This window comes from Mchenga conophoros, linkage group LG1 (genome assembly GCF_057382185.1).
Source record: "Mchenga conophoros isolate Kocher_MC1m ecotype Shallow Benthic linkage group LG1, M_conophoros_male_GT1.1, whole genome shotgun sequence".
NCBI lineage: Eukaryota > Metazoa > Chordata > Actinopteri > Cichliformes > Cichlidae > Mchenga > Mchenga conophoros.
The window spans coordinates 8,564,227-8,591,077 of NC_140526.1; the positions used below are offsets into that span (position 1 = coordinate 8,564,227).

General features: G+C 39.2%; 1 protein-coding gene across 1 annotated transcript in view; it reads left to right on the forward strand.

The window, feature by feature from the left end:
- Positions 1–26,851, forward strand: part of cskl (c-src tyrosine kinase-like) — a 51,108-nt gene that overhangs the window by 16,854 nt on the left and 7,403 nt on the right. The window contains exons 2-5 of the mRNA XM_085247125.1: positions 12,755–12,838; positions 17,581–17,694; positions 18,441–18,553; positions 21,811–22,030. Of these exons, the coding sequence (XP_085103251.1) occupies positions 12,824–12,838; positions 17,581–17,694; positions 18,441–18,553; positions 21,811–22,030 (462 nt within the window). The 5' untranslated portion in view covers positions 12,755–12,823. The remainder of the gene's footprint in view (positions 1–12,754; positions 12,839–17,580; positions 17,695–18,440; positions 18,554–21,810; positions 22,031–26,851) is intronic.

Genomic DNA, 26,851 nt, shown 5'->3' on the forward strand with positions numbered 1-26,851 from the left:
AAAAATGCAACGCAATTAATAATGGGGCGATCCTCTAAAAGTAGTCCAAGCAGGCTCACTCCCAGCAAGTAGTCTCTTCTTTGTCTCCAGAATGTAGGAAATGATGAAAATGACTGTAGCCTGCCTCCGCCTGCATGGATATTGAGAGGATATAAATAGCTGGGCTAGTATGAGTGTGTGCTGAGACTGGAACCGCAGCACACAGAGCTCAAACAATAAGCCGTCACCACTACCCTTCCTCCCCTCTGCTTTCTCCAGTCCAGCAGCCTCCCAGAACTCAAAGGGGGAGGTGGAGAGGAGTAGGAGGAAGGGGGTATTCTCTCTCCCTCTTCCTTTCTTTCTTTCACTTCCTGTCTCTCTGCTTTTGTAATTTGTCATCAGCGGCAAGCTCAACCCTGTCACTTGTTACGTCAGAGAAGCAGACTGGACGGCTGCCTCCTGTCTTCCCACCTGTCTGTCAGTCAGTTGGCCTGTCTGACTGTAGAGTGAGAGGGTTCTGTGTCACGCTGCTCTATTTTTTTATTGAGCCAGGTAAAAATAGGGGTCGACGGATTAGATACACGCATGACTCCTTTAATCTTCTGCAAAGAAAGGATGGAGGGTTTTTTTGTTTTGTTTTGTCTTTTCTTCCTCAGTTCAGACTTTGACTAGTATTTACTGTAATAATTTCTTTTAGGTTTATGCAGGTTTTCTGGTAAAATCACAACTTGCTTATGTTTAAAATTTAATTTGAAATCTTAAAATAATTTAAGCTGCAGCTGCTAAGTTCATTTTATGATTATCCATGTATTGGGCACTATTTTTAAACTGGATAAATGTTTCTGAGACCACAAAATCGCCTCAGCCTACATCACTGCAACCGTCCGTCTGTCTCTGTTGCTGCTAAATCAGAAAGTCAAAATAGGAACAAGAATTTCTGTGGGACAGTTACAGCAGCACCTCGGCTAAAAAAAAGAAAAGGTGGTGGCGATGGCTAGAAATGTTTCATGTGGCAGATGGCAGAGGGAGCCACACAGTCATAATGACTGAGTAAGCCACAGTTTCTCTGAACTTCCTTCCCTCTCTCCTGCCGCTCTGTTCTTCTTGAGATTTCAGGGTTCTCTGCAAACACTTGGAGAGAACATGGCTTTCTCTTCTGACTTCAACCTGGTATAATCCGAGAACTGTCTTTCAAGACCAAAAAAGGAATAAGTGGAGATAAAACCCTACATGTATCGATCCAAATGTATACACCACGGAGCCCTGCTTCAAAAGCTGTCACAGATTTATTACTCTCTGTGAAGATTAAAAAATAAAGGTAGTTTTTGGAGCATGTGTAGTTCCAGGGACTTCTTCATTGTTAGCCAGCTGCACTGAAAGGTTAGCCATAGTGCTGAGGGTGTTTAAGTCAAGTGATCGACAACTTCAGTTGACGCTGCCCACTCTGTCCGATTTTGGTTTTGTTGTTTGTTTGATTTTTTTTTTTTTTTCTCCCCCTCTTGTTTTGACTGGTGTGCAGACTGGATGGTGCAATCAGATGGCAGAACAGGTGTCCAGAAAATGTGACCAGCGCTGTTTTATGCAATATTAAGGTGTGATTACGCCACAACCTCAAATAAGTTTCTTACCAAAGCATAACCAAGATTCTTACCATCCACCAGCATCTCAGCAATAAAAAAATTACTTTAGTCTTCTTCCATTGCATTTAATTTTGATTTAAACAATCTAGATGGTGTGAATTAGTAGTGTAAAGGAACAAATCAGGCAGATGTTTTTAAAGCTTATATCATGGAATCAGTTTATTTTCTGTAGCTCTTTTCCTCATTAACTTAAAAGCTTTAATAGCTCTGTAGAGCTTTTAGAAGGAAGACGAAGCAATTCTAAGCTGTGTTTACACTTTGCAACAAGCTACGCAACTGTTAAAACATACACCTGAGGTGTGTGTGTGTTTGGATGAAAAAACGTTTACAAGAAAGTCATTTCCTCCTTTGGGTTTTATGCAAACTTAAACATATGTTGTATATTTCAGTGAATTCATGCCTTCAACTTTTCCTGCGTTTTGCCTTGTGGACCGCTGCTGCTGCTTTCTGGTGTTGGCATGTGTCAACTAGGAGCAGGTTACACCTTGGAGAGATCGCCTGTCTCTTTTTAATTTTAGATTATAACCAGTTTAACATGTAGTTTCATATAATGGTGATGAGTGACATGACACTTCCTGTGAAGAATTATCCAAATTAACTGTCCCTAATAGGTAGGGCTGCTCAATTAATCGAATTTTAATCACGATTACGATCTGGGCTTTCAACGATCATTAAAAATGACTGAGCCGATTATTAGCCCCTCCCTCATTTATCCGCGACACCTTAAAGGCCGGTCCGTGAAAATATTGTCGGGCATAAACCGGTCCGTGGCGCAAAAAAGGTTGGAGACCGCTGATTAAGAGGACCCGAGGGAAGCTCGGAAAGCTCGGAAAGCTAAGCAGAAGTTATTTGGAGAGGAGAGTGACTGCCGTTGGTTGAAAAGAGAGTTTAAAAAAAAAAAAACTTCAGTGGTGTTGCACACTATTTGATATTATTTTTTTAAAGTCATTGTTAACCCTTTAAAGCCGTCAGAGCAGCACGCTCCGTTTTGCGTAACTATTTTTAAATCCCTGTAGAACCTGAACCGTGTAAGCTAGCGCAATAATTTGTTTTGCATATGAAACCGGAGGAGTTGTACTTACATCTGATGCCATCAGCTTGTCCTCGGTCACGGTTTCGTTCCACATATAGCTTTGCCTGTTTGGCTGCTTCAGCCTATAAGTCGATCAGATCAAAGTACTTTATCATCAGTGTATATTGATATGGTATATTTTCAAATGTTTTTCTCTGTGAAAAATGCCATATGCTTGTCTTTGAGAGCTAACATGTTGAATGACCCACTAGCCACTACTTTTAGTCCACCTGAAAATCAGCTGAATTCACCCTCAGTTAAGCTTTTCGGTCTTTTTGAACACTGTGGTTTGGTTTTAGAATTGTGGAGAAATTATGTTGTATGGTGATTTTTTTTTTTTTGCCTCGCCCTTGCTCTGAACAGTCAAAGTCATGTGATCAGTGAAGCATGTGGAGCCTCGGTAGTGGCTGCTTGCTGTGCTGGACGACAGCTCATCCAGATGAAGGGCATGTGGACACTGAAGCCTATTAAATGTCTGGGGAAGCTGCTTGCATCTCTAGGCACATCATCTCTCTGCATTTCCACTAATTGGTGCCTACTTCCTGCTTCCTTGTGGGGAGTCTCTTGGCACATTGAATACACACACATCAGTGTAGTTGCAGATGCAGATACGAAGACAAATGCACACCACAAAGCCTGCCTGCTGCTATTTCTTCTTATGTCCATTTTAATCCCTCACCCTGTTTCTTTCAGTACAGCTTTGCACCAGTGTGCTGTTGATTTTGAAAATCAAAAGCTTATTTAAAAAAAACCCTGTACTTGTTTTTTTTTTCAGACACTTGTCCTCTGATGGGATGACTCTGTTGCCAAATATTTCTGTTTAACTGTCATCCCATTGGACTTGCTGTATGCTGTGATCTAATAACGACATTGTTTGGTTAGTTACTGCCCCTTCTTTTTATTCTTGTTTTTCTTTCTAAAAATTGGCTTTTAACATTTTCTGTGGGGTTGTATTTTTGAAACTCAATTCGAGTGCAAAGCTCACAGTTTGAACAGCCAGGCGGTCAGGAAGTGATGGATTAACTGTTCACTCTACAAAAGCTGTCTTTTTTTAGTTTAAGCTTATACTGTATATTTGCATACCCAGTAGGTCACATTTCCATATTTCCCTGCCTTTTTTTCTTTTCTTTTACACAATACAAATACAATACAAACTTTGTATTGTGCCTGAGTTGAGGTTCGATAGTCACAGCTGCACTACACTTACTGCCATAATTGTAATAACTCCATGTGCTAGAGATAAGACATTACTGTTGATACGTCATTGTTTAAAAATATACAGTCTGTTTATTTACTCTACACAAAATGAGGTTAGTAAATAGTGTTTATACATATATAAACTCATTTGTTCAGCAGCATATATTATTAAAAACACTACAATTTGGTTCAAGCCCAGGCACCACCAAACTGCTCTGTTGGGCTGTTAAGTCCAGGGCCTTAGCCCTTTTTGTTCCTTGGGTGCTGCATCATGGCTGTCTGTGCTCTGCTCTCTGCTTCTTCCTTCTCTTCTTGTTTCCATAACACTTTATCTGCTGTCAGTTAAATGCAGAATTTAATAGTTTGGTTGTTTGTTTGTTTGTTTGTTTGTTTGTTTGTTTGTTTTCTTTCTTTCTTTCTTTCTTTCTTTCTTTCTTTCTTTCTTTCTTTCTTTCTTTCTTTCTTTCTTTCTTTCTTTCTTTCTTTCTTTCTTTCTTTCATCTGTCAGTAGTTTATCATCAACTCACTTTTAATTTTACAGTAAAACATGTAGTCTAATTTAGTTCAGCATTATATGTTTTTGGTTGTAAATGGAAGCGTAACAGGGTTTTGGGGTAGTGTGTAATGGCCTGCCTTTGTCTTCTTAATTTGTTGATCATACACATCTGTGCACAACTAGAAATAATTTTGAACCTGCAACCCAAGTTGGCTTATAACGCTGTGGCTTTTCTTCAAAACAGTCAGAGAACCCAAAATAGTCTGACGCATGAGCAGGCCACAACTCTGTTCCACGCCACAAACCACCAGACTGCTAATTTTGTAGTTCAACCCTGTTTGTTGGTTTAGCAGTAGCTTACTAGTTATTAATGTTATTACAAGTTGGCTGGTTACAGCAGGCCAAAACGGCACTCATGGCACTGGGACATGTCCAAATGCTCCAGGTGGGCAAATGCCACCGTGTCCTGACTTTGACAAGAATGAACAATGCCTAATGTATGTTCACATTTGCAGTGTTTATTTACTACTACTGCTTCAGTGAATAATTCAAATTCACACAGTATTAGCTGCTGCAGTTACACGTTGCAGTTTACACGTAGATTTGTTCAGTCTTTTTTACGGAAACCAAAAGACCCACAACATTTTTTTTTTGTGTGCACCAGCTCTTCCTTGTCTGCACCTCATTTCTGTTCTGTTCTTAATTGCCCCCATAGATGAGTTTTATTAGTTAATGTCACTAGATGCTTGGTAGGTCCAAGCATGCCAGCTGCATCAGTGTGTGGGTGAACATAAACATAGATCAAAAGCACACACTCACTGACAGCAACTAGTTTTTTGGTAGTTCTATAAGCTTTTAATTTTTTGAAGTTCGAAACAAACTGACAGTGTCTGCAGTTAATTTACCCAACATATATTCATGTGAGTAAGATGGGGTCTTTCAAGAAGTCATAAATGATGAATAATTTATTTGATTAATTGCCCCCTTTTAGTAAGACTACTAAGTAAAAAGCTGTTTTTGCAAAATATAGATTTTGTTTGGAGTCCTGCCAAAAGACGCAGAGTTTGCGCAGCGTCGAAAACTAGCAGTTCCCAAGAACCAACACACAGCTGGAATTTAAAACGTGCAATGCACTGAAAACACTTTGTGTTGTGAATGGAGCTTTCTTGGCACCAGATTGAATAGCATTACCTGACTAACCAGTCTTGGAATTCTTTGGGAATGTTGTTTACAAGTTTTATGTATAATGCTCTTCTTTGTTGAGTGTGATGGGAGCTGTGGCATAATGCTGTCTAAGTAAATAAAATTTCCCTCAGGATAGTTATTGGCTGTTTAACAGACAGAAATCTAGGTCAAGCTAAGTTGCCACCCCCAAGTCAAAAAAAAAAAAGAAGGAAAAAAAAAGACTTTAATAAGTTCCTGTAGAAGCATTACTGTTAGATTGTAATCTGTGGATGGCCTTGGGCCTGCTGTGGACTTGAGCTTGCATAACCCAAGGCTTTGTCACAGTAATTTTAGAAATCAACAACAGCAATCTCAGTTAAACACCAGCCTTCTCTGGTGATTTCTGTTTAAGCTCTTATTTATCCAGGAAAACTGACATGGCAGCAATCAGTTGAACATTCTCATAGTTGCAGGCAAATGATAGGTGTCTAGTAAACCAGTGCTGCATTTCTTGGACTGAGTCAAATAATAAGAGCTGGACTAGAACCATAAGCTTAATAGAGGTGGGAATCACCATACATCCCACGATACGATATTATCACAATACTTAACGCACGATACGATATTATTGCAATTTTTTAAAATATTTTGCGATATTCAGATTCTGTACATAAAGGTAAACTTTATCAATATTCATTTTATCTAATAACAAAGTCTCACACTCAGTCTTTCTCTCATTTCAGTTTTATTGTTGACAAACTGAACGGTTTGTATTACAGTCTAGTCCAACTTAACTGAATGCAACCATCTGGTACAATTATAGCTATTCTGAACTATGCAATTTATGAAAACTATGCAGCCCATTCAGCAACTGAAGAATTTGAAAGTAAATTAAAACAAAATATAATTTTACATTAAATAAAAAAGTTTTAAACTTAATTAAAATAAAACATGTTTTAAATTAAAATAAGTAAACTGTCATGTTTATTGCTGCCAAAAAACAAGTTAAACACATTTGGACAGTGAAGGAATGTCAGGATTCTTGCTCAGAAAAAGGAGCTGATCAACATGCTCTGAAGTCAGAGTTCCAGTCCACAAAAACTTTTTTTGTAACAAAATATCGATTTCTGCTGTCCTTGTATCGATACATTATTAGCAAACAAAATATCACGATACTACACAGTATCGATTTTTTTCCCCCACCCCTAAAGCTTAATGGACAAGATTTTAGCTTGCGACCAAAGCAAAAATATGCTCTTGTAGCTTCCATGTTGGCACTGCCCAAAGAGGTTTTGGTCTTCCCCAAAAAGAAAATGACCAGGACTATATTTGTTTTTCAAGTTGGATATCAATTGTTCAAGCATAAAATATATTTTTGTTTATTAAATAATGAACAGTAACACAGACTCTGTATCTTAACTAAATGCCATCTAATTGTGCTTGCATACATACTTTTGCCTGGCCAGCTCATCCAAGAGACTCTATTGAATTCCCAGTACAGGATAGGCAATACACACAATCACTCCAATGTATCCTGGGTCTGCTATGGGATGTCCAGTAGGAAATGCCCAAAACACCCCACCTAGGAGGTCTTCAGGAGACATTGTTGTCAGATGCTTCAACATTGTCAGTTGGCTACTTTAGATGTTGTCTAATAGCAGTTCTACTCAGAGCCCCTTCTGAATGAGTGAACTGCTCACTATATTTCTAAAACCAAGCCAAGACACCTCTCAGAGGAATCTCATTTGTGCCCAGTTTTTATATCCACTCTTTAGCCAAAGATCATAGCTATACAGTTTATATACATTTGGACAGGAACATTTTTGATTCTGTACATTATCAAAATAAATTTTAAATAAAACCACTCAGATGCAGTTGAAGTGCAGACGTTTAGCTTTAGTTCAGTGAGCTGAACAAAAAGATTGCATAAAAATATGAGAAACAAAATCATTTTTGAACACAATCCCATCAGGGGGCTATAATTAGAACAATTGGACAAATAAAATAACTGAAAATAAAATGTTAATTTTTTAAATACTTGGTTGAAAACTCTTTGCTGGCAATGACAGCCTGATGTCTTGAACTAATGGACATCACCAGATGCTGGGTTTCCTCCTTTTTAATGCTCTGTCAGGTCTTTACTGCAGCAGTTTGTTTGTGGTCTTTCTTTCTGATGTTTATTCTTAAACCAGTGAAATCATGCTTGGTTGGGTTAAAATCGGGTGACCTATTTCGCCATTCAAAAATATTCCACTTCTTTGCTTTAATAAACTCCCAGGTTGCTTTGGCTGTTGTTTTGGGTCATTGCCCATCTTTATTATAAAACTCCGCCCAATCAGTGTGACCGCACGTAGCTGATTTGATAAGACAATATGTCTCTGAACATGTCAGAATATCATCATTAAACACTAGTGTCTTCAGTGCCACTGGCCATGCACGCCCAAGCCATCACATTACCTCTGCTGTGCCTTACAGATGTGGTATGCTTTGGATCACAACTGATACAACTTAACTGATAATTAATGACATAACGTAGGAATTACCCACACCTGCCCATAAAATAGCCTTTGAGTCAATTGTCCAAATACTTTTGGTTCTTTAAAAAAAAAAAATGGTGGCACATGTTAAGGAGCTCAAACTCCTAAAGCCTTCATCGGGTTTGAATGTGGATACCCTCAATTGAAAGCTGAGAGTCTACACATTATGTCCATGTCCATTAAATAACTCTAATTGAAATATCTTTCAGTAAATGGGTAAAAAAAGAAAAAAAAGAAAAGAAAACTTGTGTCAGTGGTTAAATCAGTTCAAGTACCCTGAGGTTTTGCTCTCTGCAATCACTAAATAGTGATTTTAATCTTTTATATCTAGATGACACAAATTTCCCAGTATTCTAAGAACTGTGAATTCGAAAATGCACTTTAACTCCAACATTATTTTATGTCAGAATCAGTCTCTTGCATTTCACTTCTTATGAAATTATGCAATAGGAAAATTTCTATATTGGAACAAATTACAACTTCTTAAAGCAAATGAACCAAAAATGTGTTAAAATGAACCAATAACACAATTAGAGACCCTACGTCAGTGTTACATTTGTTTCAAAGGAAACATTTGTTAATTCTGTTTTGACATTTTTGGTCTTTTTCTCTCTCTTTTTTCTTTTTAATAAAATGAAGCAATAGATTATTTTGCAGTAACTGTCCTGTCCGCTGACGTGGGGGTGTATGAATCATCTTTTGTTACCGCTATCTCAGTTGTCTTTTTTTCAGAGCTGATTTGTGAAGTATAGACACCATATAATAAAAACCCAGTCCTGTCATAGTTTTTGATAGTTCTTTGTATCTGTGTTCTGTGGTGCGCTGAGCAACAGCTCTTCAGGAATCAGGTTGGGGGTGTATAGTACAGAAACAAGAGTTAACATCGCTGTATTCTCTGAGGTCATGGAAAATGCAGAAAGTTGTCTAAGAGCTTCGATGCACTGAAATATTAATGTGGTGAAACAAGATCATACAGGCATATTGTAGATGGGAGGCGAGCACTTAATTTCTTTAATCTACATCCACCAAAGTGCAGTAGGTTGCAGGAGCTGATATGAATCACAAAGGTTTAAAAAGAACAGGATGGCACACACAATGCAGGTTAGAATACAAACGACACATAAAATAAAACCATAACATTATTACTGGCATCTGGCACAGCAGAGAGAAAAGCAGCGCTGCATCAAAGCCTACTGTTACATCACTTGGTGTGTTGCCATAACACTCAGCTCCTGTCACACAACAGAAGACAATTAGGAGGAGGGGCGTGGAGAAAGAAGTGATTTGCATTCATGTGTGGTACATGTGGTACTTGGGGGGGTTGTGAGCCTGAATTAAAAATGTACTCTTTGATGTGATATTTGAACAGCCATACACTTGAACCATTTCTCTTTACAAGATTTTGTTGTTTGTGCTTATTGCTCATCTGGCCAGGATCATGGTTCATATTTACATCAGGCTAAAGGAAAACTGAAGGTTCACATTCCTAGGCTAGTCTGTTATGGATAAACATTTTAAGCAAAAATAAAAGCAAGGAAAAAAAAAAAAGTAATATTCACCGGGAATTGTTTAACTCACTTAAACTTTAAATTTATAAATGTATTGTGTATACTGTCTTGCTAAATTAATTTAACACAAATTTCAAGTGTGTTTGGTTTTTGGTTTTTGGTTTTGGATTGGCTTTCTCTGGTTCCACAGCACATGAACACATTGGCTTTTTATCCAGTCCACTCGATACAAGGGCACGCACCAGGTAGAATTTCTTGCACAAAGTAGTACTATGTTAATCAAAAATCCTGTTTCAGAGGAATCGAAGATGTTCCGTGTCTTGACATCTGATAAATCGTCACACTGTGCCAGAAATTGTAGCTGCTTACTCAAGCACACTTACCTATGTTTTTGTTTTTGTCTTGTTTTTAAATCGGATGCCATTGTCAGACTGAGCACAGTCTTGGGCTTTTACACAGATACTCAGCAAGAATACTGTACAGTATAATTGCACTCTCTGGACTGCCTTTCCCAGTATCAAACATGTATGTTGATGCAGGTATGTGTGTTAGAAATATATAGTCTGCTCTGTGGGACAAAGTGTTGGTGTTATTGCTCAAATGTTTTCAGTAGAAAATTGAATTGACAAAGACAGAGGCCCTTATTGAGGACCACTTGATGAACTTATGGAGAGTGATGTGATCAGTGAAATGTTGAAGCTCTTGAATAGCTTGCAGCTATTCCTCAGCGCTGGAGCAAGATAAGAATAGCACTCACTTGTCTCCTTTCCATTGACTAGCAAGTGTGGCTGCTCTGTTCCAGCAGGGTTGCTTTAGATGTAAAGAATGGTAAAGGGAAAAGAAGTACCCTCTGGGTTCACAGGAGCAGCCTGGCCTTGGATATATTTGGCTCTGTCAGTTTGCATACTGCTCTGCAGTGGTCTGCAATTAGGCTGTTTCCTGTTTCAACACAGGATATGGTAGGGCTGTGAAGCTTTGCTATAGATGCTCTTAGGGAGAATGCCAGGCTCTTTGAAGGAGATGCATCATATTCATGGATCTAAAATTACACAGAGCTCTGTTATTTCATAAGTTGGGGGAATCGCCTGCTTATGCTCAGTGAAATATAATCCAAGTGAAAGCTGTAGGTTGTTTTTCATCAAGTCCATCTACAATACATAGAACAAGTCACAGTCCAATTTGAAGGGTTTTTTGTTGTTGTTGTTGTTTTTCCCCCAGTACTGACCTCTTTTAAATTGATTTTGTTTTAAAGTTAGGTTTAGACCATTTAAAATTAGTCTAAAGATCAGCAGTGTAGACATGTTCACATTGGTATCCAAATACAGCCCTTTCCTGCCTCCATAAGAACCACTGGAAACTGTTCGTCAGCAACTTCCTCCTACTTACGCTCCACCCTCCCTGTTTCAACTTGCTGTTTTCTGGACTGGACGGAAGTAAGATGCTTGAATGGAGCCTACCGTGAGAGACCTGCACCTAGTGTTACTTCTGCTTCATTATAACAACGCTGTGTTGTGTAAGACTTTGTGCAGTAGAAAATTAAAAAAGTAATCTTTTAAAATGCAATGTGGCAGTTAGGGCTGGGCCATATCATACCTTTCACGGTAATACCGGTATAATGTTCGGCAACGATAAGAAAATGAAATATCGCGATAGGATATGGGTAAAACGCACATGCACAGTGCCTTTGTTTTCATATGCACATGGTGGAAAAAGCATGGCGGAGAATGAGAAGGGCGAAAGCGGATCGTTGAATGAAACGGATGAATCAGAATTGGTTTTTAAAAATGCTGCAACTTCAGTGGTGTGGAACTGGTTTGGCCAGCACTATTTTTGGTAGAGCATGCTAGCGGGCCGTCGTTATTACAGTGTTTTTTGGAAAATACGGCACACTTAAAATCAATCCTTTGATTTTTCTGAAAATCGACAGTGCCCTTTATAATCCCGTGTGCCTTATGTATGAATTCTGGTTGTGTTTACTGACCTCGAAACGATTTTATGTGGTACACGGCACTCGAAAATCTGTCAAATCTTTTAGTACGACTTTGCTAAACTACGAACCCGCACAGCTTGATGGATTGTCGGAGCATTACGGCTATATTAGGCAGGAGCCTCGCAGAGTGATACATACTGTGCTTCAACATAATATTACCGTGTTGTGCGTGTATAACCTCTTTTTAAGTTCTGTGGATATTATACATGGTTATGCTGAGGATATGTCGGCCAATTTCAACTGGAAATGCCTTTTGGTTAAACTGTCAGCAAGGAATTTGCATTTGCACTGTTAAATTTTTATTTAACTTTAATGCACATAAAAAACACCTGCTCGTTTAAGTGAAAATACTTTGATCGTTTTTTGGGGTTTTTTTTGCACTAATAAAGTTGAGGAGTTGTAAAGTATTTTGTCTAGTGTCAATTATATTGTCAGTTATATCGTTATCGCAAATTTTCAAATGTATATCGTGATAAATATTTTTGGTCATATCGCCCTGCTCTAGTGGCAGTTAAGCACTTTAATAAAATGCTTTCTTTTTTTTAGACAGTAAGTAAACTTATGATTGCTACTGTGCAATGATTGCATTTGGTTATTGTCTTAAAGCGGCAGTGGGTTCTGGGTTTGAATTAACCGAAGCCTTTGTGTGTTGACTTTGCATGTCCTCTCCATGTTTACAAGAGTTCTCCCCAGATACTCTGACTTCCTCCAACAGTCCAAAGGCATCCATGGGTTAGGTAAATTGGCATTTCTAAGTTGGTCAGACGTGAGCATGAGTGGTTGTCTGTTCATATTAACCCTGCGATGGATTGATGACCTGTCCAGTGTGTCCTGTTCTCTATAAGAGAATGGATAGATTGGCGTTTTACGTTATTTTAATCCTTTTTTTTTTTTAAAATTTAAATCACATTCGCCCTAATCTCTACTAACACTTTGTAGCAGACACCATCCACTAATCTGTCAGCCATGCTAGCTGTAGAGTGATCAGATCAGTGCTAGAGTTGTTGGAACTGTTTCATTTGGGCTGATTAACCAGCCAGTGAGATATGCTTGTGACTTGCTTTTGTGGCTGTTTGTGTTCTTATTGTTATGACATACACTGTGATCATTCAGCAGTTTTTATATAATACATTTGTTGTCTTTCTAATGCCTTTATCTTTATGTCTTACAGCTCTCATGGTACTAGCTGAACAGTGACCGCTACCTGCCTGAGGACACCTGCTGCCAAATTCCCTTCATCATGTCTGGGATCCATGTAAGTGAAGAACATATTGCTTTTTTCCACCTTTGCTTGCACACTTTTTGTGTCCACGTGTAATAGAATTAAAAATCCTCTTCCTCTCTATATTTCAAAGAATCTGTTTGAAATGAAAACTCAAGATTCTCTCATTAGCATGTTTTAGTTGTTCTGGATGGTTACAAAGTCTATAAAAGCTTTAGATCTAACTCTTTTCCCAGTTATGAATCTAATACATTTGTTTTGGGTATCTGCTGGTATCACCCCAATACCAGTTTTACATTAATACACTGTACACTCCTGAGGAAGAGACCTTTTTTTATTTTATGTATCGGGCATATCAGGTTTCAGTTAAAACTGCTTTCCTAACTTTATCCAATTTAATGAATTGGTATTTTTCTTTAGTAAATTTTAGGTGAATAAAAATGAGAAACAATGGTTGACCCCATTTATTTGCTCTACTCTCAGTTCAGTGCAGCGAGTCTTCACTGCGTACTACTGTCATTTATGATTGCCATAGTTTCTTTTTACCCTGCTCTCACTGAGTGCACCTGCGCTCACTCACACATGCATCACATGTAGAGTGGAGCTGACAAGATAGATGAAGTGAAATAATATTAATCACGCTGACAAGAGCACATTATGTAACTGAGTGCAGTAAAGGCTTCCCAACAAGTCTTAAAGTGAACATAACGATGACACATCATAATCGTCTGAGCTTTTCTGTCACATCAAGCAGCTGGCCCACAGGTTACAGTTCAGTCAAAAACTAATGTAACCACACAAAGAAAAGCTGCTAGCATAACATTGTGAAATACCACCAATACAGACATCTGATCTTCCAACAGCACTATTCTTACTTTAGATATAAATACATGTGCAACTCTTCCAAATAAGTTCCCGTGGTTTTGTTTACAAATCATTAAATTAATAATGCCTTTCTGTAAAGATAGAAAAGTTTCCTCACGTCTTCAGTTGCTGCATTACGTTTGCCCTCTGGAGGTTAATATGTCCAAGCAACAGTTGTCTGGTTTTGTTAATGTTGTTTAATGTGGATGACAAGCATCTCTCTCTCTAGATTAAGACAACACTGTAGCATACTCCTCCTTGATCTGCCAGAGGTTTCTTGATGCTGTGATCACAGCACTTTTTAAAACTTCAAGACTTTAACTTTTGTTTGATCCTTCTTCTATATTCTGTCTAATCGTAAACTGAAGCTTCCTATTAGCACAAAGCTGGAAGTTCAAATTGCACGTATCTGAGTTATACTGACAACTACTTTTAACTTCTCTTTTTCTTGTCAATATTTAAATAGTAGAATTTTATTTAGGAAGATTAAGAATTGCATTTTGCTTAACGCTTTAAATATGTAACCATCTTGTGAAATATAATTGCATCAGATGAATGAAATCTAGCTGATTATGCTTTTTTGCACTTATTAGCTTTTTTTAATGTTTTCTCAATCAGTCCAAGTTGTAGCTAATAATAGTTTCATTATTCTAGATATTTAAGCATCAAAATTCAAAGCTTTGCAGAAGTATAAATGTAAAGTCCTCTGTAAAGATTGACAATGTAAGGATGGGGGTGGAGACTGTAGAGGTGGAGTAAGCAAATACAATAAACTGACTTGTATATCGCCCAAGAGGTGAATTCGAGGTGGATGATCTACATCCTCTTCTCGAGCGCTTCCCTCTTAGGAAACAACACAAGGAAAACATGCTGCTGTTAAAAATATATGAACGCAACTTGGTGTTAAATTTAGCCGTAGTTTTCTTCCCCAGCTGTTTTGTGTGTTGCATGAGGCTATGTCTTAAATTACTTAAGAGCCGCAAGGAAATTTCCCCCAATGACACATTAGGTCTAGCAGAGCCTCAGTTTAATAAAGTTCTTTTCTTGATGTGACCACATGGAAATGAAGGCTATGGGAGATGCAATGGTTTTTGGGGGTTTTTCTGTGTCACGGCAGCCATCAAACTCGTAACGCTCTATTGACTGCGATAGACACATTCACAGCCTCCACTGCAAATAAAGCAGCTTGTTCAAGGGCTCTACTCGCTCACTCACACCTGCTGCTTTGTTCTCTGGCTTTGTCATTTCACGTTATTGAGGCATGATAGTGATCATACCGCTTTGCTGATCTAACAGTGCGAGCTGAATGCTCTGTTTTCCTTTCTTTTCTGTCATTTATATGTGATTCTTGCAGCTGTGGCTTTTAGACAAGTCAAGATTGATAGTGAGTGCAACTATATGGCAGAGCTTTAGCTGAGGTTCAAAGTCACTGCAGTGGAGTGAACAGGCAATAATTCTCACTGAAAGCACATTGTTTTGGGTACACACATACACAGGTATTTATTTTTTTCTCTCAGGGTTATTTTATCTCTAAGCAGGTACAGGTTTGGCAGGGCTATGCTGGGAATAAGCTGAGGTCAGCAGATTTAATAAACCTACTGTTTGTTATCTAGGAAGGAGATCTGCCTCATCCGGTTTTTGTTTTACAAGCATAAACAAAATTAACCCATGGAGTGGTAACTGAACTCTAAATGTCTGAAAATGGAAAAATATCAAGTTTGAAATGAGATTCTTGAATTTAAATGTCCTCCATGCTTGTTTGAGTAGCTTGAAACGGTCAACAACTCCCATCTCAACACTAGTTAAATTTATGCGATTAAATGGTGAAATTTCCTTTAAATTACACATTTAAATGCTTTTTAATGGTAGACATGTTTATCAAGCTGATGTCAATTGGCAATCTAAAAGAGAAATGTATTTAGAGAAGATCTGTTTTCATTTTTCATATATAATTTTTATATATGAAAGGCTGCAGTGAGGCCCAGTGTAATGTAAACATGGACTGATCATCCAAAGCTACTTTTGATTCCAAGAATTCAAATTTGGAGCTCGAAATGAGTGTCATAGGTCCCTTTTATTTCCTTTTAGCAGATCATCCAGAAAAATGCTTATTTGGATATCAAAGCAGAAAAACATTTTGGCTTTAGACACTTAGGTGTTATATAGGGTTTTATGCCCGTGATTCATGGGGAGGGTACTACCATTACACAAATAAAGTTGCTGCTTTATACAGTTACTGCTTCTATCTGATATGTTATTGCAGTCTTAACATTTTTGTCAAGATTCAAATAACTACCTTGGGGTGCATTATCTCTGCCTTTCAAGTGTGCAATATCGAGCACAGCTCAGCCCAGACAAATTATTGCTTACTATCTATGCCACACCTTTTGTTCATGCACAACATTTAACGTTTAATTTTTAGATTAATAAACTCTTTTAATGACTGAACAGTGGCTCAGTGTTTAGCACAGTAATCTCCCAAGTAGGGATGGGTATCGTTTAGGTTTTATCTGATACCGGTGCCAAATCGGTACTTTTGAAACGGTGCCGGTGCTCAAACGGTGCTCAAACCGGTGCTTAAAGAATGGAGAACACAAAATTGGTCCAAAAACCTCTCATGTTCAGCTGTTTTTTGTAAAAATATAACAACGTTAGCCTTTTCTGCAGCTATGGGGCATATATGGTATCACTCTTGGCTGGAAGCAGTGCTTAAACAATGGAAAAAACACAAACTTTGTCCAAAAACCTCTCATGTTTAACTGTTTTCCACTTTTTCTTTGGTCATTTTAGCCTTTTTGGCCAGGGTGAAGGGAGTATCTGCCATCAAACAAGAAGACAGCTGCATGTAGCTATGATGATGTTTGCTAGTTCACCTTACATGCATTAATGTAATAACGTGGTTAGCCTACTCACGCAGAGAAGAACGGCTGCTGCTGCCATCATCATCCGTCATCATTTCTGCTACACTGGCAGGGCTAGGGGCCAGGACTCTCCTCTTCGTGTTTTTGGGGGATGTTGCATAACAGGCAACCCACCCGCAGTAGATGCGCTCGTGTGAGGTCTCGCAGCAAGATATCAAATACGGCGCATTTCTGGGCTTTTAAAAAAACGCTATGCATCGCCAGGTGTTTCATCGGATTTGAGGTGTTACCTCCTTTGACAGTATCACAGTATCAGCTTAAAGCACTTGTTGCTGCTGAGTTTGCATATTTTGCTGTGAAGTACAGCCAGACTTTTGACCGCTTCGGCTTGGACATTTTTAATCTGTAGCTCTGCTCTAAAAGAACGTACGTACCTGGGCCCGCCTACTATTCTCGGAAACGTAAAATGATTGGCTAGAAGTGTATCACAGCTCAGGAAAAAAAAGCACCGAAATAAAGCACCGAAATGTGCGCTGCTTTTCGGTCTGGTTACTACCGTTTATGTCAGAACCGGTGCCATCATGGCACCGGACACCGGTACCCATCCCTACTCCCAAGTTTCCATGAAAGCTCCAGTTTCTCTAAACATGGGGAAGAAAATTACTTGCTAGGTTAATGTTCATACTTCCTGTACTGCACCAGGAAACTACTGCAAAAAGTGTTACTTACGATTTTATTTGTTGAGGCCTTATTGGATTTGAACAGATTTAACACGGTCCTGAAAGATTTGAAAAGGGAAAACAAACAACATAAGAAGAAGAGTAAACTCTCTAAAGAAACATTCAGAATAAGGACTGTAATGCTGGCAGGCTTTGGTTTTAATAAGTGGATCCTAGTCTCATAACACTGTGATTAGGACTTGTTCTCGCCCTCCCCAATTGCCTCTCCACCTCTAAACTCTTTTATTGTGTTCTGTAATTTGTTTCATTTAGCTCCTTATGAGTTACACCTCTAGATAATGTTGGTTCCTCTGTGTTTTCTATAATCTAGGTACCATGGTCGACTGGCACAGAGTGTGTAGCCAAGTATAACTTTCAGACTGCCAATGAACAGGACTTACCCTTCTGTAAAGGAGACGTACTGACCATCATCGGAGTCACCAGGGTAAGAAAACAAGTGCCTTGAATATGGTTGTTCTAACTAAACCCACAGAGCTGCCATCCTAGCAATTATTATTCAGTGAATAAGTTACTGTTTAAGCTGTTTCTGTTTCTTCATGGGTTTTCACAGTTAATAGGGTTGTTTTTTTTTTTTTTGGATTGTTCACCAATGATTGGACTTGTAAAATGTTCTCTGTATGTTAAAAACAATATACAGATGTATGCAGAGATGTAAAAGGACATGGATTTGTCTTCATTCTTGAAATGTCAGCAACAGTACCTATAACAGGATTTGTGCAGTATTTCATGAGACAATCCTAGTTTTTTTTGTACTTTAAGTCAGAAGACAAGACAACCAAAAGTTTTGTCCCTAACAAAGTAGTTAGTTTATTCATTTGTATGACAAATGACAAGACAAATAAAGAGCTACATTAAAAAAAAAAAAAGTGTATCAGCTTTTAAAAAGGTGCAATGAACTTAATCCTATCAAACAGCTTTATTGCTTCAGTTGGTGGGTTTCCTTTTAGCTAGAGGCACTCGCTGGTTTCTGTTGATGCAACAGCTTGTGCCCACAAATATCTGATGGGGCTGAAGTGGATTTTGGCTTTTATTCTCTACTGTGTCTTTCTGTGTTGTGTTATCTCTAAGGTACAGAAGTGTTCCTTACCCACAAAATGACTTGGTATAAAAATGGTACCCCGCCTTAGTTATGGTATTTCAGCTGTGTTGTGGTGTGTTCGACTGTTTCAGGATCCAAACTGGTACAGAGCAAGGAACCAGGTGGGCAGAGAGGGCACCATCCCAGCTAACTATGTCCAGAAAAGGGAAGGCGTCAAGTCAGGAGGGAAACTCAGTCTTATGCCGTGAGTACTAGAATGGATAATCCCAGTTAAACTGTCATGTCTGTGTGTTTGTGGTGTTTTGCATTTATTTTTAAGACCATACAAACATTTTTTTAATGCAATGTAAGAGGATAAAATACTTTTTTTTTTTTTTTTTTTTTTTTTTTTGTAGGATTGCAGAACTGTTTCATTCTGAAATAACATTTTAGTTGTTATAGCCCGATTCACTTTTGTCTCCTGCTGTGAGAGGGAGAAATTAGTCTTGACTTCAAAAGATGAAAATTCCCTGTCTTCTGTTGTCTGTGTCAGACACCCATAGAGGCTACAGCCAGCTGTGCACTAGATTTGAGTGACATTTCGGGCTCTTTGAAAATGCAGCTATTCAAAACGAGGAAAACATAACGAGAGGCATATTCAAATGAAAGGAGACAGGAAAGCCGAGCTGCGTCAACCGAGCTATGAGCTATAAGATGTTGAAAGCTGTGAGAGCTGCCAGACCATTTGTGTTTACTCTTGAGATGGTAATAAACAAGTCTTAAAACTTTGCAAAGCAGAAGAAAGTTCTTAATTTCAGTAGGAAGTACATGAATTGCAAGAAGAGAATGGTAAGTTGGACCTCAAAGTTGTGGTTTTTTGTAATGGGCATAGTTAAGTTAATTAAGTCAAAGATAAAGTACAGATTGTATTTCAGTTTCTCAGTGTTTCCAGTATTGGAAGTATCTAATTTTCTTTGACAGTAAGGAGTTATATACATAAGCTGCTCATTTATTTCCTTGTACCTTTCAAACCTCGTGCAGCAACAATGAACTCTTCTCGTGCTCCTAGAAGGAAATCATTAACACAATAAAGGTGTCAGCTGCGGATAGAAAGTGAAATGCAGTCTTGTCAGCATTGCATGTGTAGCTCAAACTATTCTTAGTGATATGTTCTTAAAATGTTGGCAGGAAACATTTATATAGACTTTTGACCCTCTTTGTCTCCCTTCATCAACTGCTGCTGAAAGCGTTGACCTCTCTATTTGCCACCTCATACCGTCTGTTCACACCATTTTAAATTCGGGTACTGTGTCATTCAGCTCAGGCATGTTTTGTGTGTGATATTAGGAGGCCCAGTGGTGCAGTAACTTAAAATGAGCCTTGTGCAGCTACAAGGGATTTGTGTGCACACAACAACACTGATTATTAAAGGCTAACGTGGGGAACAGCTGTAATTAATCTGTAGCTCAGAATGAATTTAATGAAACTTGTTTTCAGCCATAACCAAATGTCCTTCTCAGAGTTGCTTTTCTAAAAGAAAGGAGGAAAGAAGAAGAGGGTGCTATGAAACTAACTCACTGCTCTTTGACTCCCAAATATTCAGCATGCTTTCACATCCTGACCTTCTGCTCTAATTGCTGCCTTTGAGATCACTGCATAGTTCAGTGTTTTAACTCAAGTCATCAGAAGTCGTTTCTCTGTATCCTGCAGGGACTTTTGGATTTTTTTATGAATCATCAGCAAATGTCTCGGAGAAGACCTCTCCCTCTCTTCTGGGTTACGTAAGGGTTCATCTGTGGTTTTCTGCTTTAACGTTCACCCGTATCGGTTGATACTCGGCTGTAGATACAGCGCTTGCCTCCTTTACTTGACTCTGCTCCATCTACTGCCCTCATGTGGCAGATATCTGACCCATGTAACCAAACCACCCTAAAGAAAGCTGGCGTATTCATCTGCGCTGTCCTACTCATTCCTTCCAAGTTGTGCTGAACATGTTGTTCACTTTTATTTCAATATGATGTCATTTCTGAAAACTGCGGTTAATTTCTGGAGACAAAGCAGCAAGTGTGTGTCTACCACTGGGCTTTGTGTTACTGGGGCCATCCACTCTTGGCGCCTGCTCTCGGATTATTGGGAGTTAAAGAGCTTCTCTCCATCGGAGAAGCTCCCTATTCTGATCTAATCAACTCGAGCCATGTTAAGCAGCTTTACCACAAGGGCCTCTGCTGTCTGAGGAGACCAAGTGGAGTGATTGAAGAGGAGGAGGGCGTGACAGAGGCAGCCACAGGAAAGTGGGCTAAATCATTCATAGTTGTTAATTACCACCCATTGACCAGCCAGTGCCGATAAGGAGACTTTGTCCTTTGCAGTTCTTGGTGGCTAATGTGACCTTTCATACAAATAGTGGCAGAAATCAGCAGGGTACATGGGATACCCCCCTGTGTTTATGCTTAATACCACAGATCAATAGCCATGAATGGAAGGAAATTCAGAATACTGAAATAGGGTGTTAGCTTTTGTTGTAGGAAACTGAAATGTATCTAACAAAGATTAAAAAACATTTACCATTTAAGCTCGATGGAGGATGCATTATCATTTAAAAGCAACAGCAGTGTGAAAAAATTCTGTTTTTGTAACAGATGATTGTAAAGATGGTGGTTGAGTAGATCAAAGTGTGTGATCTTGCTGTCTAATCCGTCCTTCAGTAGCATATAGATGCCTCCTATCAAGCCATATGGCGAGGTTGATGCTCGTTGTGTAACAGTTAGCTTCTAAATCAGGAAGCAAGCGTTTCTTTGTTGCCACAACCAACAGAATTGTGATCGGCTTTTTAACTTAACAGGAGGTGGAGTTGGTTTTTGATCTCCCTCCTTTTCGCTACAGCGGGTGGTGAAAGTTCAATCCGTCTCTTGGTCTCTCTGACCGCAGTCGGGAATGGGTGACTTGGTTTTATCCTGCTCCCCGCCTTGTCTGAGCAGCTTTTGCATTTTCCTGTTATTGCAGTGCCTGTATGTCAGTTTCCGACTCTGCCCCAGGCTTTGTGTATGTGTGTGTGCGCATGCATGCGTGCGTGCGTTTTAGCACCATGTTTCCTGTTGTTTGGGTTCAGGTACTTTTTCACTGACTCCCCAAGATCAGACAGCCTCGCCCCTTCACCATTCAAGCTGAACAGGGTGGAAGTGCTGCTGTCGGCTTCCCATTACTGCCCCCCTCTTGTTTTTCACTTCTCATTTCAGAGGAATGCTGTGGGCCATGATACATGGAATTTGGTACCTCTGTATGGTTGAAATTTAGTTGTTTTCTTCTCTCTCTCTTTTTGGAGATATATTCTTAAAAAACGGCACAAGTTGAGTTTCTGTACATAGATCAAACAACGTCATTGTTACATAAACACTCTGTGTGCGGCCATAAAACACTTCCAGTCAATCCTGTGTGTCCTTTTTGTCTGACATACTCTCTCTCCCTCTTCCCTCTTTGTCTCCTCACGTCCTTCATTCCCACCCCTCTCTTCACTCTCTCCAGCTGGTTTCATGGGAAGATAACTCGGGAGCAGGCCGAGCGGCTCCTCTACCCTCCAGAGACGGGTTTATTCCTGGTGAGGGAAAGCACCAACTATCCTGGAGATTACACCCTGTGTGTCAGCTGTGATGGCAAGGTGGAGCACTACCGCATCATCTACCACAACGGCAAACTCACCATCGACGAGGAAGAGTATTTTGAGAACCTCATGCAGCTGGTGGAGGTGAGGAAGGATGGAGAGCATATAGCTGTTATTTGTAGTCTAATTTTGTTGACAGAACACCTTTAATAGTACTACTGGCATTCAGTTTGGCAGTAAAAAAACGATGAATGCCTTCTCATAATCATCATCATCATTTCCAGCTGGTTTTTGTTTTTAAGAGCCGAAAGACTTGAGGCATTTAACTGAACGTCAAAGAGAGCGATTTGTAAGAAAATGAAACTTTAAATGTCACCTTGTTTTAATGTTCCAGTGCATACTTCCTCTATCCTGAAAGTCACAGAGAGTTAGGCTACATTTTATTTAGGTAGCTCAAATTAAGTAGTATCGATCCTTAAAATAACTGTTACAGTAAAAAAGTTGGTGATTTTACAAAGTTTATTCCATCTTAGGGTTTCTTCAGAAAGGGTGGCGCCATAGTTTAGCAACTAACACATGTGCCTGACACATGAAAGATCCCAGTTTGAGACCAGGAGAGGAACTAAATCTCCTCCTGTGGGAGGGTTGCGTTAGGAAGGTCATCTGGTGGAAAAAATCTGCCAAATCAAACATGTGCTACATCTGCTGTGGTGACCCCTTGTGAATAAGGGAGCAGCCGAAACAAGCAGAGTTTCTTCAGTAAAACTGAAGAGCAGCAGGAAAACAAAGCTACTTGTTTTGTTTTTTGTTTTTTTTTGTTTTCCCCTTAAAAGGTTGTTATATAATTCCTATGAGAATTTATATTTCTGTTTGTTTCAGGCCAACTGTTTATCCTCTCAGATATGCTTCGTCTGTCTATCAAAGGTGTTTTAGATCTTAACACAGTTAACACTGTACGAGAGACTTGTTTCTAGTCTATTACAGAGCTAAAAGCCTCTTATATCACGTATTTTCTACAGTTAAATATTGTATCTCATTGTCCATTAGGTCACACTAGGGCTGCTCGATTATGGCAAAAATGATAATCACAATTATTTTCACTGAAATTGAGATCTCGATTATTTGACGATATTTATTTAACCCTTTAAGACCTACTATAGAACCAAGTCCGCCAGAGCTTATATATATATATATATTTTTTTTATACATGCTGTAGTGCCATTTCTGGGAGCATTTCAAGTTACTATACATCAATACAACTGTTATAGCCCATAATTTAATAATATGTATGCATTAAGTCCATAGTAACTACATTAATTGCATAAAAGTGCAATAAACTACAAAAAAAATAAATTGAAAATCGTTTTTGTTACATATATTTCTACTTGGAGAAATTTAAGAGGCTTATCCCTCAAAACTTTAAATACAAAAAAGTTGCAAAAAATAGTTTACAACAACAGGAAATTTATTTTGAGTGTCTTCATAGTTTTATTTTTGAGATACACCAATTTTTATATACTGCAGGAAAAACGAAAAACAATCCTATGATGCAAATTTGCAAAGAAAACAGCAGGTGCATCAAAATAAACTATTTCCAGCAGTGTAATTCGAGTTCTAAGCATCCCAGCAACTATTCAGAAAAGTCAAACATGACTTATAAAAACACCAGTATAGGCTTTTAAGGCCTACAAGTAAAAAACTACATTTTCCGCGAAAATGACGTCACTTCCGGTTTAGGGCAGGAAATGGCGGACATGCGACAGTTCGTGCTGACATCTGTTTCACTGTGGGAAGTGGCAACGCGTGTTTCTGTAATATTATGTTTTTGTTCCTGCAAGCGCTTTTTATGCAATTTTTGCAAAGTTTTATGTGGAAGGAAACCGTGACCGAGGACAAGCTGATGGCATAAGATGTAAGTACTACAACTCCGGTTTCATATACAAAACAAATTATTGCGCTAGCTTATGCGGTTCAGGTTCTACAGGGATTTAAAAATAGTTAAACAAAACTGAATGTGCGGCTCTTTAAAGGGTTAACAATAAGAATGTATTGAATAATGACTTTAAAAAATAATATAAAATAGTGTGCAACACCACTGAAGTCTTTTTTTTACCTCTCTTTTCAACCAACAGCAGTCACTCTTCTCTCCAAATAACTTCTGCTTAGCTTTCCGAGCTTCCCTCGGGTCCTCTTAATCAGCGGTCTCCAACCTTTTTTGCGCCACGGACCGGTTTATGCCCGACAATATTTTCACGGACCGGCCTTTAAGGTGTCGCGGATAAATGCAACAAAATAAAACTAGTACCGGTACCGAAAAAAAGAAGAGTTATTCATAACACACGTGAAAAGACCCAGGAAAACCGAGTTAACGATCAAAACGATAACAAAATAACGCTGAAAACCGATAAAAACCCTGAAACCATACATTTCACACCTGAGCCTCAACTCTCACGGCCCGGTACCAAACGACTCACGGACCAAGGCCCAGGGGTTGGGGACCGCTGCTCTTAATTGTTGTGACGCATGTTCGAAATGCAGAGAGGTGCGCTGGATTTGCCACACGGAGCAGCGTGAGAGTAAAGCACGAGGGAGGGGCTAATAATCGGCTCAGTCATTTTTAATGATCGTTGAAAGCCCAGATCGTAATCGTGATTAAAATTCGATTAATTGAGCAGCCCTAGGTCACCCAATGATCCCATCACATTCCCCTAGCATTTGTGACAGTCAGTCAGTTGCATTAAAAGCGGATTATCTTACATTACACCTGCAGTCTTTGGTTATTGATTATTTTTTATTTGTTTGGTAAAAAGGAAAATGTAAACCTGTTTGAATCAACAAAAAAGTTGTTTTGTTTTTTTATTAGGAGTAAACAATTGGAATCCACCTTCTAAACTGCATGGCACGACAGCTAATAGAAATAAGTTGTGGTAGTTGTGATAAATGATGCAGCAGTTTGATTACATAACTCTGTAAAGGACACATATGCTGAATATCTCTGTGGACTTCTCCCAAAACTCTGACTCAAGTACGTATCCTTCAAAAAGCTGTCTGATCCTCTCACTCCCTGACTGCTCTCTGTAAGCTGGTTCAGAGGAAGGACGGAGTGTGGAAAGGGGAAGACGGGGAGACATGATGATAGAAACGGAGAGGGAGCGAGATAAAGGCCTTTCATCCTCTTAGATAAAGAGAAGAGCTGGATTGGCGGCTATCACACTTTTAATTGGGCCTCATCTTTTTTGCCTTGTGGGGCGTTGGAAGTGGACAGGCAGGAATGTGCCAGCTGGCAACGAGACCATCTACATCCCCAGCGCATTCTTGTTATCAGCCACCCACAATCTCTCTCTCTCTCACACACACTCTCCAACACACACTCACCCTCCGGGCTCAGTTCAGCCTCTACTTCCTTTCTCCACCTCCCTCCCTCCTCCTTTCTTTCTGTCTTTGTGTTCCCTGGTGGATACCTGGCATATTGCTTTCTGTCCTCCTCCTCCTCCTCTCATCTCCGTATCTTCCTTTCGCCCTCCACTGTCTCCGTCTCCCTGCTTTACCCTGCTATGTTTCTTTCTTTCGGTATCTCTTTACATCTTTATTCTGTAGCCTGTCTGCATTCCCTTGTCTCTTCTTTCTCTATAATTGCGCATGATAGAATTCCTTACATTCTTGTGTGTTTTTCCGGCTCGCTCGGTGTTCCTCTGCTCTGTTATTCTTCATATAGACCTACACATCAAATGCTGGCAGACCTCTGTCTTCAGTCAGCGCATCCTCTGATGCACGTGGTTTTTAAAAATAACAAAACAAAAACAAAAGCAAAGCTCGCTCCATATGGTATTTTTAGGGGTGTAATTGCACAGTCAAAGTATTGTCTGTTAGGGTGCTCACTGGCTGTTTCAACTCTGTGATCACACCTTTCTCTGCTAATTACACATGGGAAGATTGTGATTTAGCCACTTGTGCTCTAAAAACACATTGTCATGCATTCTAAGATTGCATTTCAGTGATTATTTGTTACATAAGCAATGCTAATTAAGGTCCGTTCAGGGCTGTCTTTTTCAAGATCATATAGGCAACGCTTCAGAAATGATAAATAATGACCTGATAAATGCTATACATAATCTAAATGCATCATTTGTGTATAACTGTGGCTATTTTACATGTGCAGTTAATTTGTCTTCAGCCTTCCTTCACCATGCTGCCCCCTGGTGGTTATAATCATATCTTACAGTCTATAGTCATCACATCAGTCCACAGTTGTGTAACAGTGGTCACAAAGAGGTTTCATGATTTATATAACTTCTGCTATCACTTAAGGAGGCACTGATTTCTTTTCACATGATTTTTTTTTTGCCTTTGCAATTCAACGCAGATGGTCTTTATTTCTTTACTTGCCGTGACAAACAGGGTCCTTGCCTTTGTAATACTATCCTAAATTGATAAGCAGATATGGACTGGGATTAGATTATTTTGTTGTCTTTATAAGGATGAACTGTAAAGTGTAATATGGTCCCACAAATGTGTCTGCATACACGTTTCCATTTGGACAGACAGCAGAGAGGCGTTTTCACCCATGTCAGGTCTGCTGCCATGCAGTCTTCCAAAACCTATCTGCACATCGCTGGAAGCAGATGATGTATGCGTCTGCTGAAAGGCGATTGGTTGACAAGTGGGCCAGAATAGGGAAGGGAGTGACAGAAGAGTTCATCTTGAATGAGAGGATTGTGGAAAAAAATCTTAAAAGATCAGAAATACAGTATAAAAAGTAGAGACAGCAGCTGCAGTGGACACTTGTCACTGTCATTGTCACTTCAGCTGTTTATATGTTATAACCTCACTCTTCTCCGTGGCTGGCAGACAGACCAACAACAGTACATGCCAGAGTGGCCCAAAGACCGGTTGTACCACATACTTTGCACGCTGCCTCCATCTGACAGCAGAGCTCTCTGTAGGTAGACGAGTCATCCCTGTATT